At 33.5% G+C, this 14,860-nt stretch overlaps 1 protein-coding gene across 1 annotated transcript in view; it reads left to right on the top strand.

Annotated features, from left to right (window-relative positions):
* Positions 1–10,510, top strand: part of adamts7 (a disintegrin-like and metallopeptidase (reprolysin type) with thrombospondin type 1 motif, 7) — a 72,265-nt gene extending 61,755 nt beyond the window's left edge. Inside the window, exon 24 of the mRNA XM_065261628.1 lies at positions 9,491–10,510. Within this exon, the coding sequence (XP_065117700.1) occupies positions 9,491–9,639 (149 nt within the window). The 3' untranslated portion in view covers positions 9,640–10,510. The remainder of the gene's footprint in view (positions 1–9,490) is intronic.
* The last annotated feature ends 4,350 nt before the right edge of the window (positions 10,511–14,860 follow it).

Here is a 14,860-nt window from a genome sequence, read left to right as displayed (position 1 = left end):
TGTTGTTTACAGTAGTGGTTCTGTAAAAATACAGTAAATGGCTGGCAACCCAGCTGCCAGTATTTTACTGTAAATTTACAGTGAAAAGTTTTACAGTGTTGTTATACATAGTTTATAGAGTAAAACAGGTGGATTAAGTGCCTTTTTTGGGATATAATATCGTTGTTTTGACCAGCAACCTGAGGCTTCAGCAATCCAACCAGTAGTTAGCAAAGAGATTTTACAAATAATATCACTGACTGGAATACTACATTCAGGAAAGAAACAAACAAAACGGCTTATATATCATCAAATTTCTTAACTGGTAACATTATTTGATTTCAGAATAATTAATATTTAGTTGTTTTAGCTTATGAAATGGCTGTAGACAGCGCTGTTTATCTATGCATTTACTCGCGCATTAACTGTATTAAACTGTGACCGCTTGCGGAGGTAATAAATAATTAATTAATATCCACAGACATTTATTTAGATATTTTAGCAAAATAATGTTTATCTGGTAAATGTTAATAGGGTAAATCTTGTTAAAAGTGGTAGATGTGCTTTAGCCTCCGGTAAGTGATCAGCAATATGAACGTGATTTTACGATGCTAATGATAAGCATAAATAACAGAAAAACGAATTTAATTTAGCGTTTTTAATTCCACAAAGCATTAATTCATGGCTGTTTTATTCATGCAAAGCTACGTCGTTATTGGGACCGGATTTGATGGATCAGCCAGCGTGACTCTGTGAGTTCGTCTCTATTCTTAAACAAGCTGCATACATTGCTTTTAATATATCAACTTATTTAACATAACATACATTAATGCACAAATAAGCTGTGCTATAAATGCCTCATATGCAAAGTAAGTATACTCAAAGTCCTTTTAATAAAGTCGCGTCACTCCGCCGTCATATTTGCTGTGCACGCTGCTTCTGCTGTGAGCTCCTCTCCTCAGATGCGTCCAGCGCGCAATTGTCTTGTTTATCGGTCAATCCGATATTACAAAACAGATATCCGATCATCGGAAAATGCTCAAATATCGGGGAAAATATCGGAAAACAGATATATCGGTCGATCTCTACTCACTAGGAGAAGTCACACAATACCAGACGTTTCAAAACTTCTTGTCACTTCTTCTGGTCATTATGTAAGGGATAATGTAGAGGCAGCCGGTAGTTATCGGGAAATAAGCCCTGACAGTGTGATCAGGACCAGACGCGAATCGGAGGGTCTTGTATTTCCCGATAACTACCGGCTGCCTCTACATTATCCCGCTTATTACACGGCTACTTGCCACATAAGAAAAAAAACTGGACATGAATATGAATTTGAAACATTTTATTGGCATATTTGTTTTAAATAAACATTCTTATCTTTCCGCGAAACGATATAGTACCACCATTGTTAATTGTGGTTGTCCAGTGTTTGTCACAAGATGCCGCCAAACGGTAATCTTTATTTGCGCGGAGCAATTTTATCGTACAAGTAGTACCAGCTATGCCATATTACTTTGGAGCGGTTATTATTTGAAAAGAACAAACCTGCAAATGTCTCAACTGACCAATCAGAATCAAGCATTCCAGAGAGCAGTGTAATAAGGAAATCTATTGCGCTTGTGTTATTTAATTTGCACTTTTTTAGTGAATGAAAACTTAAAATAGTAGGTTAAATTGACTTGCAAAACAAAGTTGTTTTAATGTGTAGTTATGTTACAACTAAAAACACAGTGTAACTTTGTGCTCACTTGAAATGTTTTCCCACATTAAGTCCTTGAATTTTAGGCTATTTGACCTGGAAGGTCCTTGATAGGTGTGGGAAACCTGTAAATGACACATTGTAGTGCTAGTGGTTGGTGGATATATTTTTATGAGGTTTAATTATGCAGAATTTATGATAAATTAATGTATTTTATAAAATGTCATAAATTTGCCCCCCAGTTTAAGAAAAATTGCATTAAGCACTTCTGAGGAACAACTTATAAAAGGATTTGCTCATTTTGATAGAGTTGTGTTTTCAAATAATTTAAAGATATGTGTTTTGAAATTATTAATTTTCTTCATTAGCAACACTTTAGTTTTTGTTTGATGGAGTTTGGGATGTGAATTGTCAGATACTTGAGCATCTGACAAAACCTGGAGCTTTTGGCACAGATTTTCATTACGTCAATGGCCCGATAGTGATTGTGAATGAATGATAGTGAATGAATGATATAGTGAATGAATGAATGATTTATTTCAGACTGACAGTCAACACAGTTGAGCTAACAAGCAACCAAATATATGCTTCAGTCTGAAACAGGTGTAGGCTGAAGCCCTTGCTTATAATGCCTACCCTTTTTAAACATCATATTTTAACAACATAAAAATAAAATAATAAAAAATAAAAAAATGTATTACCCTATACTATGTTATCAATCAAATACTGATAAAATTATAAACATTAATTTTGCATATGCATACAGTTTCATAATCCAAAATTCAACAAAGCAACTTGTTCAATTATCACTCTTTAACTAGTTTCATATAGTTTCAGTGCATTATTTTTAAATAATTTCTTTAATTTACTAAGTATCCCACATTTTTTTAATTCATCATCACAGTTGTTCCATAGATTTACACCTTTTACCGACAGGCAATGGTATTTTGCGTTGGTCCTCACTTGTTTCTTTTTAAATACACAATCTTCTCTTAAGTCATGTTGACATTCTCTTACTGTAAACAACCCTTGGATACTTTCTGGCAATTGTTGTTTTTTTGCTTTATACATGATTTGTAATGTTTTTAGTTCTACTAATTCTTTGAGCTTTAGAGCCTCTTATTCAATAAATAAGGAGTTTGTTGGCTCCCTATAGTTGGTTTTTTTCACGATTCGTATTGCTCTCTTTTGCAGTTGAAATATTGGATTGATATTTGTTTTGTAAGTATTTCCCCATACTTCCACACAATAATTAATGTATGGAAGCACTAGGGAACAATACAGTGTATATAATGATTTTTCATTTAAGAAATCTTTAACTTTATATAATATTGCAACAGACTTTGAAATCTTATTCTTAATATAAGATATATGGGGCTTCCAATTTAGGTTATTGTCTATAACCACCCCAAGAAATTTAATTGTTGACACCCTTTCTATTTCAACTTCATTAATCATTAATTTACTTATTGTGTTTGATAAACGATTACCAAACACAATAAATTTCGTTTTGCTTGTATTTAATGTTAATTTATTCAAATCAAACCAGTCTTTTAGCAATACCATTTCTTTTTCCATTGTATCCAAAAGTTGTTTCAGATTATCACCAGAACAAAATACATTTGTATCATCAGCAAATAATATCAATTGTAATACTTTGGAAACCTCACATATATCATTAATATATAACAAAAAAAGCAATGGGCCCAGCACAGAACCTTGGGGAACCCCACATGTCACCTGCAACATTTGTGACTTGCAATTGTCTATTTGTACATATTGATACCTTTCCTTTAAGTAATTACTTATCCAAAAGTGTGCTACTCCTCTTACTCCATATTTTTTTAGTTTTTCTAGTAAGATGTCATGGTCGACAGTGTCGAATGCTTTTTTAAGATCTAAAAAACCCCCAACTGTGTATTGTTTATTTTCTATTGCATTAGATATTTTCTCCACCAATTCTATTAATGCATGTGAGGTTGTTCTGTTATTTCTAAACCCATATTGTTGATTGCTTATTATGTTGTATTTTATAACAAAATCATTTAATCTTATGTAGAATAATTTTTCCAATATTTTTGAAAACTGTGAAAGCAAAGAAACAGGCCTATAATTTGAAAAACTGTGTCTATCTCCAGTTTTATATATGGGTATAACCTTAGCTATTTTCATTTTTTTAGGAAATAAACCTTTTTGTAGGGACAAGTTACATAGGTGTTCCAATGGTTTGTCAATACACTCAATAATATGTTTAACTACAGACATATCCATATCGTTCCAATCAGTTGACTTCTTATTTTTAAATGATTTAACAATGTCAATTATTTCTTTCCCATTTGTTCCTCTTATAAACATTGATTGCTTATTCACCTTACCCGTCTCTCTTAATGCTTTACTTCTACTTCCAATGTCTTCAATCTCCCCAGCCAGACTGGGACCAACATTTACAAAGAACTCATTAAATTCATTAGCAATTTGTTCCTTATCACTTATGTTTACATTATTCTTTGTCATAAAATAGACTGGGCATCCTATCCTTCCAACTTTGTTTCTTACTATTCCATTTAAGATTTTCCATGTTTTTGTTATGTTATTTCTATTATTATCCAATGATTTGCTATAGTACTCTCTCTTACTGTTTCTAATAACATTAACCAATTTATTCTTATATAACTTATATGCTTGCTCTGCTTCTTTAGTTCTTTTTTTAATAAAAAGCTTATATAATATATTTTTCCGCCTGCATGATTTTTGGATTCCCTTTGTTAACCATGGTTTTTCTGCAAATTTCTGTTTCCCCATTTCCTTTACAGGGCAGTTTTTGTCATAAAAAGTTGTTAATATAGATATAAATTTATCATAGGCTTCATCTATATCTTCAACATAAACTTCCTTCCAATCTTGATTTATAAGATCTTCTTTGAAATTGTTTATTGCCCTCTTGGTTTTATGTCTTATTAATTTAACTTGTATGTCTCTATAAGGAACCTTACAGCATGGTATGGTTGCAAACACCGGCAAATGATCACTCAAATCGTTAATTAGAAGTCCACTTAATATTTTCCTATCAATAATATTGGTAAATATATTGTCTATTAAAGTTGCACTCTGTGTCGTAATTCTGCTTGGACGTATAATGGTGGGGAATAAGCTCATGCTATACATTGCATTAGTAAATTGCATCACAGATTTTGAATTTTGGCTGATATCTCTAATGACGTTCTGTAAGACTTGGACTTCTCCGCTCTGGGTTTGTAAATAATGGTGTCCTCCGTGTCTATTAATAGCATTGTTTTTCTTGTGTCTCACTGCTGAGTCTTTTGGAAGCTGAGAGAGGTCTTGCATAATCATGTGAAATAAATTATTTTGGTGTTGTCCAACTGACTGTTGTGCCACTGTAGAGTAAACCATTCGGATCTAAAACCATAGTGGGAAGTTATTGTGTTAATTTTAGCAATACACATATGGCAACAAAAAGAATGGAAACCACAAAGGTGTTATTCATGCTCTGTGCTAAACTGGTAAAGCACATTACATAGCCAAAAACATGAGTTTGATTCCTAAGAAAATCAGAATTCACAAACTGATACTGTATGTTTACCTGAAATGCATAAATTTATATGCAAAGGGGCATGAAGACATTTATATTACAGTACTTAACAGATTTAATGTTGACTCTTTTCTTTTACAATGTTTTTGTACAGGACTGATGTATGTCAAATTGAATTGGTGTTTTATACCCAAATTTCAGTCGACCCATTCAACTTCTCTGTCCTTATGCTGTTAAAATAACACAACCGGAATGAAACATCAAGGAAGCTGGCTCTTCTCTCTGCTGTTTTGATTTAAGTTCTCAATGGTTGACCAAAAATAAACACAAACAATACTGAGGATATGGAGTAATGCAGGAAGTGTAGTTTAAGATCTTCTGCTTACAGGATGTTAGGGAGGTGGGGTCACGAAATCAGACATCAAACCAGAGCAATGGGTTCTGTCACAGCTGAAGCCCACTGTGTGTCACAGCATTGCCTTAGTGTCCAATATACCATGTAAATACAGGAAGTGTGTGATTATTGTTTTAAACACGTACTGTTTTGAGTTACAATTAAGCCATATCATACACTTCATAATATCCAAATCACAAAATAAACTTTTGCTAACTCTTTTACAGAAGGTTTGTCTAAATGCAATGCTTACAAAGATGACTTTGTTGACACTTTTTAGCGTATAGTGGGCGTTATGCAAACTTTGCATACTGTACGCGTACCGTCAGATCTGTGTTTTCCCAAGCAAAAAAGTATCCCCAAGCATCCCAGCATGCATTGCATCATGTTCAGTTCAGTGGGTAACATTTTAAGTTTTACGTTGCTTGCTTTATTTATGCCGTCTCTTTTAGTTATATGTTGTATAGAGTTAAAGTTAGGGGTAAGGGCTTTCTGAATGAATGATGTTTAATGATTGTCACCATGATTAAGGTTTGTGTGTTAAGTGACATGGGGGCGTGGCAGCATCAACGATTCCATTTTTTTTTATTTGAAGTTCGAGGTTGTGACTTAATTTCGATTTAAAATCAAAATCTTGACACCCTTAGTCATTAGGAAAATTTAAATAACTTTTTATCATTTAACAGTCTTTTGATATGGTTCATAACTCCAAAAAGCACTTGTGACATGTTGCCTTATTATTTTAAGTTGCCTTTTTATAGTGTAGTTATTTTAATAGTTTAGGTTTCATGATTTTTGATGTAACTGTGTCCTATTACTTTTTGACTTCAAGACATTAATTCTGCCACTGTGTGTATGTGAACAAAACAGTAGTGTGTGATGATGATGATGATTATGGAGGAGGAGGAAGGCAGCGTGTGATCCCACTGCAGCTGTGTTCCCTTTGACCTCACTGTTGTCAACACACTGTGTGATGTGAGCGCTCAGAGCGGTGCTGTCGTGCTAAGACAGATTAAGTCTTGACATAAATGACTCTTCTGTTAGACGTCTACGAGATTAATTCATTGGAAATGCCGTGGAAATTAATTTAGGGCGTCTGTCTTTGCTCTTCTGGAAAATACTGTCTGTCTTTAACTTACTACTTGAGTGCTATCATTTTTTCATTCAAGACTAAATGTGGACTAAAATGGTTTATCAGTGATATTCTAAGAAAAATATTTTTGCTAAGAGTTTCATACCTAAAAAGGTCAAAACATTAAGATTAGAGAGGTTAAATAAATGGAGATATTGTGAGGTCATGATAGCAATATATGGCTTGTTATAATCATTAAGAATTCAAAGCATTATTTTTTTGCTCTAAGATATCACATAAAATACATTCCTTAAGTTTGTGGCAAGTTTAGTCATTTTTTTCTTTGGTATATAAGTGAATTATATTAAAAAAATTGCACTCGGTGAAGAATGTTTTTCAGGTCTGGAGGTATTTTCACAATACACTTTAAAATTATGTTATAACAGCTGTTGTGTGGTTTGGAGGTGACAGATACATGATTGTCCTTCTATTGAGGCAATTCAGCACAACAAGTCTGACTAAAGTTCAGTCCAGGACTTGCTGTTATTAGTCAGCCGTGTTATGGCAAACTTGAAGAATAACAGAAGTGAATTCATGTCGTGTAAAGGTCAGTTAATGCCCCAGGCCCAGGGTGTCAAGTTTATTTTATACCCCTTCTGTATTTTACACTTTTTGAACAATTTAGTTGCTAGAGATGGTGTGTGCTCTCCGTAACCTACGATTAGCAGTAGAAAGACAGTTTTACAGTCTGATGTTAATGAAAAAATATTTTATTTGTTGGTGCTTTACTTATTTGTGTACGTTTCTGCATTCTTTAACAAATCTGTAATTTACCAATAGGAATGTTTTGTTTTGATACAAAGCTGTTATATTAAAGGTGCCAAAGAATGCATTAAAGGGATAGTTCACCCAAAAAAGAAAATTCTGTCATCATTTTCTCACTTTCATGTCGTTACAACATGGCTACTTTGTTTCTAAGAGTAACTATGGTAACCGCTGTATTTCTGCTGTCATAAGTGCCACCTAATGTCAGAGAGTTAATTTGCCCTTTTATTCAGCCCAACTGTTTTTTGTTTTTGTTTTTTTTTTGTGCAGGTGTTTTGTTTTATTTAAGCTGAAGTCAGACCACTAATGTCTTTTCTTTAAAATTTTGAAATTATAGAACAATTATAATTTTGCTATACACATTTTGGAACAATTAAATATAATTTAAAACAACAACAACTTCTAATACCACATGTATGTTGCATCTTTGATCATTGTGTTTAAGATGCAGTTTCAAATATTATATTTCAATAGCTAAATACCAGGGACCTATTAGAGGTGCACCGATATATCGGCCGATGATGCTTGCTATGCTTCTCAATGAATTATGCTGAAATGCTGCTACATCCAAAAGCAAGGGGGCGCTCTCGTGTAGAATCTCAATATGCGCTGCAGACCAAGAAACATACATACGCAGCTATGACACGCAGCTCCAGGAAACGGCTTAAGGAGACATTTATATTGCTGTTCTTCAGGTATTTTCATAATAATAAAGAATATGTATAACTTCTTGTTTATGCACTATTTTAGTATTGTTGTCTGTTGCTTAAACAATGAAAATGATGGAAATCGGTTTTGATCCATTTACTTTTAAAAAATCAGCAATTGGAATCTGCAATGAAAAATCATGATTGGTGCATCAAGGCAAGGCAAGGCAAGGCAAGTTGTTTCCCAAAAAACTTGTGTCCTTTTTTGTCACATATTTCCCTCATCTAGAATAGAAAACATGAGTATAGACCGTTTCAGCAGTAACAACATAAACAAGCGACTGTCGTGGTCCGCACGTAACTTCCGGTAAACTCTGCTAAGAATAAATAACAACAAAGTTCTTTAAACGTAGTTTATTTATATAACAAGCAAAAAACAACACATAGATTACCTAGGAAACCAAAACATTTGTTATTTTCGACGAGGCATTTGTTCAAGAGATCAGTTTAGCAACTAGTCAGACCATTAAAAAAACAAAACCGGAAGTAAGGTTCGGATCCAAGCGTGTATCATGTGCGTCCGATGAAACCGTCTATATACTAATTTATTTTGATGTCTAGACTCAGGGGCTTAGGAAAATATAGACAGATGGTTTGATATATTGATAAAAAATGCATTCTCTGAGAAATTATATGTCAAGTTTTGACTGCAAATGTCACATCCATGCTGAAATTGCTCAGTAGCTTTTGGGCAGATGTGTTTTTGTATTAATTGGAGAAAGTAATTTAAAATAACTCAGTGTTTCTGATAGCAAAAAAAAAATCATTACTTTTAAATTTCACAGTTCTTGACAAAATAAAAACACCATGAATGTCCTGAAGGCCCTAGTAGTCTTGTTATATTTTGCAGGAAGGAGAAAATAATACCAGATTCTTTAGACTTTTTGCCCTGTAAATGTCGGTCTTGTCAAGTGACGTTTAACAACACATTATGTTTTATTATATTTGATTACTTACTGTATACTTGAATGTTAAAGGGCTGGGTAACTATAGGACAGAACACATTTTAACCCAGAAATGTGTTCTGTCCTATAGTTACCCAGCCCGGGGTTAAAAACAACCCAATATTTTTTAGAGTGTAATTCACATGCATGTGTGTGTTTTGTTTTCACAGCAGTATTAAGTGTTTGTGATGTTGTTTATTCATGCTGAGATGTTTGTATGGCTGTAAGTGTAAAATACTCACTGTGCGTATCGTCACCTTATCGCCCTGTTCGCACTACAATGTCTGTCACGTTTTTTATCTGTTTGTCTCTTTCAGGTCATCCGTGTTTACGTGACCGTTTGACATTACGCTTCTGTCAGACACTACAGTGGCTTGGTCGATGCCAGCTGCCGTCGGTCCGAGCGCAGTGCTGTAAGACGTGCGAACTGAACTCAAGGGGCAGCGATCGCACCGCACGACGCTGAGATTCAGGTGGATTTGTTGAACGACTGTAATAAGCCTCAAAAACACATTTCAGAAACACAGATCACCATGCATTGACACTCAAAACAGCTTTGGACAAATTCATCTGGGAGATCCAAAAATGAAAGCTGTTGTCCTCGAACCAGGAACCAAAATCTTTATTTGACAAAAAACTTCAGTAACAAAATTGTGACCCAGTCTGTGAAAACTCAGCTAGGCATTTTTGTGATTTATCTTTAAAGTGCACCTATTTCATTGCTAAAACAATGTTGTTTTGTGAATTTGGTATAATGCAATGTTTTGTGTGATTTATGGTTTAAAAAAACACATTATTTTCCACATACCGTACCATTTTGTAGCTTCAGATTTCACTCTCTTCCTGAAATGCACGGATTTTGTACAAAACTTTCCCTGATTGGCCAGCTAATCTGTACGTTGTGATTGGCCTGAATACCTCTGACATCAGCCAGCAATGTGACACTCCTTACCATGTTTGAAAGATTCGGTTGCTAACAGGAGTTAACTTACAGGCTGTGAGTCCGAAGCGGGATGAATTATGATAATGTTGGTTTTGTCTACATCACCATTCCCAGGAAGGAAACTGTTGCCTACAATCTGTGTGTTTGTTGTAGTCCAAGAAAAGAGATTTACGTTGGAGATGATAACTCGCGTCATCGTTTATTTTGGAGTTTGTACGTTTTCCATACACCAAAGGAAAAATAAATCGGACCGTGAATCGGACCATTGGTGCTCTTTAATATTAACTAAGAAAGATCAAAGATCAAATGCAACATCAAACTTTGATGTTTTTTTTATTAGATTATGAGCATTTAGCCTGCATTTCACAGGCAGCCCCATACGGCAAAAATATAATATATATATATATATATATATATATATATATAAAAAATTGGCAAACAATATATTTGTAAACCTAAATAAAAATATATTTCAGCAAAAATATATTTTTCACCAAATTATTATTTTTTTGGCCATTTGTTGTATATTTTGAAATGAGCATAAAAAATATTTTTAGCCCTCAATATTTTTCAACCGCATTGGAAAATATTCACATCTCATTGAAAGAAAAACTTTGTTAAGAACCTGTAAACATAAAAAGGTTCAATTAAATATATTTTCAACTTGAAAAAATATACTTTATAAAATGTACTTGTATTTAGCATACATTTAAAATATATTTTGGCAAGTAATACATTTTTACCATATGGGATGTAAAATAAGAAATGTATTCGCTTGCCCTTAAAAACATTTTGATATATAAAAGTTTAAACTATTTTTTTTACATTTAAAAATATACTCAATTGTAGAAGAAATGTAGAAAATTTGTGCATATATTTAAAATATATTTTGGGCTACAGAAATGTATTTTTTTGCCGTATGGGGGGGGTCCCATTTTATTTATGTTATGTATGTGCCCCTGCTTAAAATACTAATGGTGCTTATATTTCTATCTGTCATTTTCAGAAGGGAATTAAATAAATGAAACAATCACTCTAGTGACTAAATAAGCCTTTATCAAGTAATCCAGTTTACCAGTTTAAAAAAGTTTAGCAATGAGTGGTACAAACGTATTAACGTAATCTTGGCTATTTTAATTGTTGCCTTTCAACTTTTCCCAGAACTTACAGTAAGATTGCAGCTTAAGATGATCATTTTATACTTTTGTTTTATTGTATTGTATGTTATGTTCTGTTTTATTCTCTGAACCATAGATCGGGAGATTTCAGTAGCCATCCGTTAGCATGTAATACCACTGCAGGTTAAGCCTGCCTGATGTTTTTATTTATTGGAGTTGTTCTGGTTAAAGCAGTGGTGCTGTAATATAAGCTGGTGCTAAAGGTAACTGGTGCCTGGTGCTTGAGTCTGACTCTACTTAAATTCTATTCACTGTTTATAGATCTGTATTAGTGACCTTTTTGAGTATTAAACATATTTACAAAACCAATATGCCACTTTCCAAAATAGTATAATGCACCGTAGAATTGTTTATAAATGTTTTAGATGCTTTGTATTTTTTATAAAACTAAACCAAGACTATGTAAAGAAAAATTTGCTCTCCTTTATTATCTTTTATGCATTTTTTGTTGGCTTTAAATGATCTGAATTTCTGGAAACCTAAAAATTACATGCATAATATAAGCGGATATCTGTCGAAAATCTGCTTATAGAAACACGTTTTCATGCGTTTACATGCAACTCAGTAATCCGGCTACATCTGGCGCTTTTCCATTGGAGGGCTCAGCCCGGTACGATTCAGTACAAAGCTTACTTAGGATCTGGAGATTTGTAAGGTTTCTCGCAGGCAGTGATGTCACCGTCTATAGTCCACCTTGTCAATTAAAAAGTCAGCGGCAAATCTGTCATAAGCTATACTGTTGTTGTATCTCTTTTCATGTCTGCAAAACCTGTAAATGTAACACACGTTTTAATTTCACAGTTTTTCATTTAACTGAATGAGTCGAGGGCAGACTTAAATGCATTACGCTTACGTCCATTTGTGACTTTTACTGCACACATGCACTGTAAAAAAAAACTTTGCTGCCTTAATTTTTTTTATAAATCAACTCAGATTTACAAGTCATGTTAACAGAGATGAGTTGTCACAACTTATAAAATATTGTTGAGAAAAGTCAACTTAATTTTATAAGTTATAACAACTCACCTGTAGTTATAACAACTCATCTCTAGTCAAGATAAATAATAGTTAGTTGAAATGACTTCAACAAAAAATTTTAAGACAGCAAAGTATTTTTTACAGTGTGAATAAACTGCAAACCGGTTAAGTCGTTTACATGTAGCGGTGTAATGGGCAAAAATCTACCTGTGCACACAGATTTTGCTTTAGCCATTTATGACCATATGCCGATAAATGAAAAGTGCTTATAGCATATGACCTTACAAGTTATAAGTTTATTAAGCATGTAAGCAAGACATGTGCATGTAAACGCACCATGTCTTGTTTTTTGCAGAAATACTTTGTTCTTGTTTTGTTAATCAGGTTTGCACTGAGACACATGTACAGCGATTCATTGTGTTGTTAATGTTTCCTAAAGCTCTTCATTGTGATTTAGGCTTTGTAATTAGCTCTCATGTTTCAGGACTACCAGTATGTTGACATGTTTTCTTGTTTACGTAGAGGTTTTTTATCATATATTATTCTGTTGTTTTTGTTTTACAGTGCTTTTTGTGTTATTGTCATTTACTTTTGTAACACCTTTGTTTTTATATTGCTTCATTAAATTGTTTTTGTAAATTAAATGTGTGATTGTGAGTAAAATTAGTTTAGCATAAAAAGCAGGATTTTTAATAGAAATGCAGTATCGCTAATGCCCTTTTCTTTACAGCAATCATTAGCAGAGTATCTAAATATATAGACTTTTATATACTGTATAAATCAAAAGACTTGTTAAGAATTAATAAGACATCACACGTGTTGAATGTCCACACACAATTGTTTAACTTGAACAAACCTCAAATGAAAGTGAAATGTGATGCTGTGAGATATTTAATGTGAACACATGTGTACATTTTAATTTCATTCCCCCCTGGGAATTGTAAGTCACTTTTATCAAAATCCAATTTAAACAGAAATGTTGGGGTGTTTAAAGGTACAGGTTATTGAAGCCTTGCTATTGGCAATTGACCGCTTTTGAATAATTGCAATAGAACTAATATGTTGAAGACTATTTAAATGTGGAGCATGTAATCTTTGTGCCATTGGCACTAATCGCTTTTGCAAAATTAATTGCTTCAAATATCACTGCCACCAATCAGGTAATATGTAGCTGACCGGTTTTCAATTCAAATTTATTTCTTGAGCGTGTTTCACAATTTTGCATTGTTGCAAAGCAGCTTGCATGTTATTAGTATGCAGAAGAGACGTAAGTAAAACCAAAATTGATAAACTATAAAGAATACATGGATAGTAGTTTTTTTTTTTTTGCTTTTTTCAAATTCTTATATTTTTTTATTTTGATACTTGTACCTACCTCAATGTTTTATGAGAAGACAATGTATCAATACTAAAAACGAAAACTTTTTTGAGATTATGAGACATTAGATCAATTGGCAAGATTTATGACAGGTTTCATATACCTATCTGGACATGTTATTTCATCTTACATGGAAATAGGCAGAAAAGAAAGAGAAATTATAATATTTAAAAAAAAATGATAAAGAATTTGTAATAATAAATGTAAAAACAATTTACATTAACATTACTAAGTGACAAAATAATAGAGAAAAGTGATGTATGTAGTCAGACCATTTTATTATAAGTAATCAAAGTATAAAACCTTCTGTCTCTCAGTGAGAAAACCAAAGGCTAAAGTGACAAGAAACCAAAACTCCAAAGGTGTTTAAATGAAGAAGAAACCGAACTGAACCAGGAGGATCATGCAGTTCTCCTCTCACACATTTACATTACACTGCTGTAATCAGACAGAGGATGTTTTCGTAAAGTCCTCCACCTTGTAAACTCATTTTTGTTGTTTACTTCTCTGTTATACATTCTGTTTACTTCAAAAAAACTCTTTTTTCAATCTCATAGTGCTGGTAGTAAAACAGGATGTTGGAAGTTGTCATGTTTTTAAATGTCATGTACTGACATTTCTTCACATCTGATGGATGAAAGACTTCATTCAAAACCCAATGCTCGACCCGACCACAAACCAAAAGACTTTAGATACTAAACTCTATTAGAGCGCATGCAAGGGGTTTTGAGGGAAACATGATTTGTGTTTCAGTTGAAGCAGTCAACTTTGGCTTATTCCTCAACCTTGGTCAATGTGGGCACAAATCTTACATGCTTTGAATTAGAAAAGTTTCATATTTGCATGTAACAAAGGCATTGTACATACTCAGTGCTCTTGTATAGCTCAGTAGTAGAGCATTGCATTAGCCGCACATAAGGCCATGGGTTTGAACCCACTCTAAAAACAAACAGTGCTATATAGCACCAAAAGTGGATCTTTGCTCGTAATCATAGAAGAACCGTTTTTAGTGCCATATAGCACCGGTGAAGCACCTGTGTAGAACCAAATAGGGGCCATATAGCACCACATATGGTTCTACATAGCACTATATGGTTCTACACAGGTGCTTCACTGGTGCTTCACCGGTGCTATATGGCACTAAAAATGGTTCTTCTATGATTACGAGCAAAGAACCACTTTTGGTGCTATATAGCACCGTTTGAACATG

The sequence above is a fragment of the Paramisgurnus dabryanus genome, chromosome 2 (genome assembly GCF_030506205.2).
Source record: "Paramisgurnus dabryanus chromosome 2, PD_genome_1.1, whole genome shotgun sequence".
Classification (NCBI taxonomy): Eukaryota; Metazoa; Chordata; class Actinopteri; order Cypriniformes; family Cobitidae; genus Paramisgurnus; species Paramisgurnus dabryanus.
The sequence above is the reverse complement of the archived record's forward strand: the minus strand, read 5'-3'. Positions and strand labels throughout refer to the sequence as shown.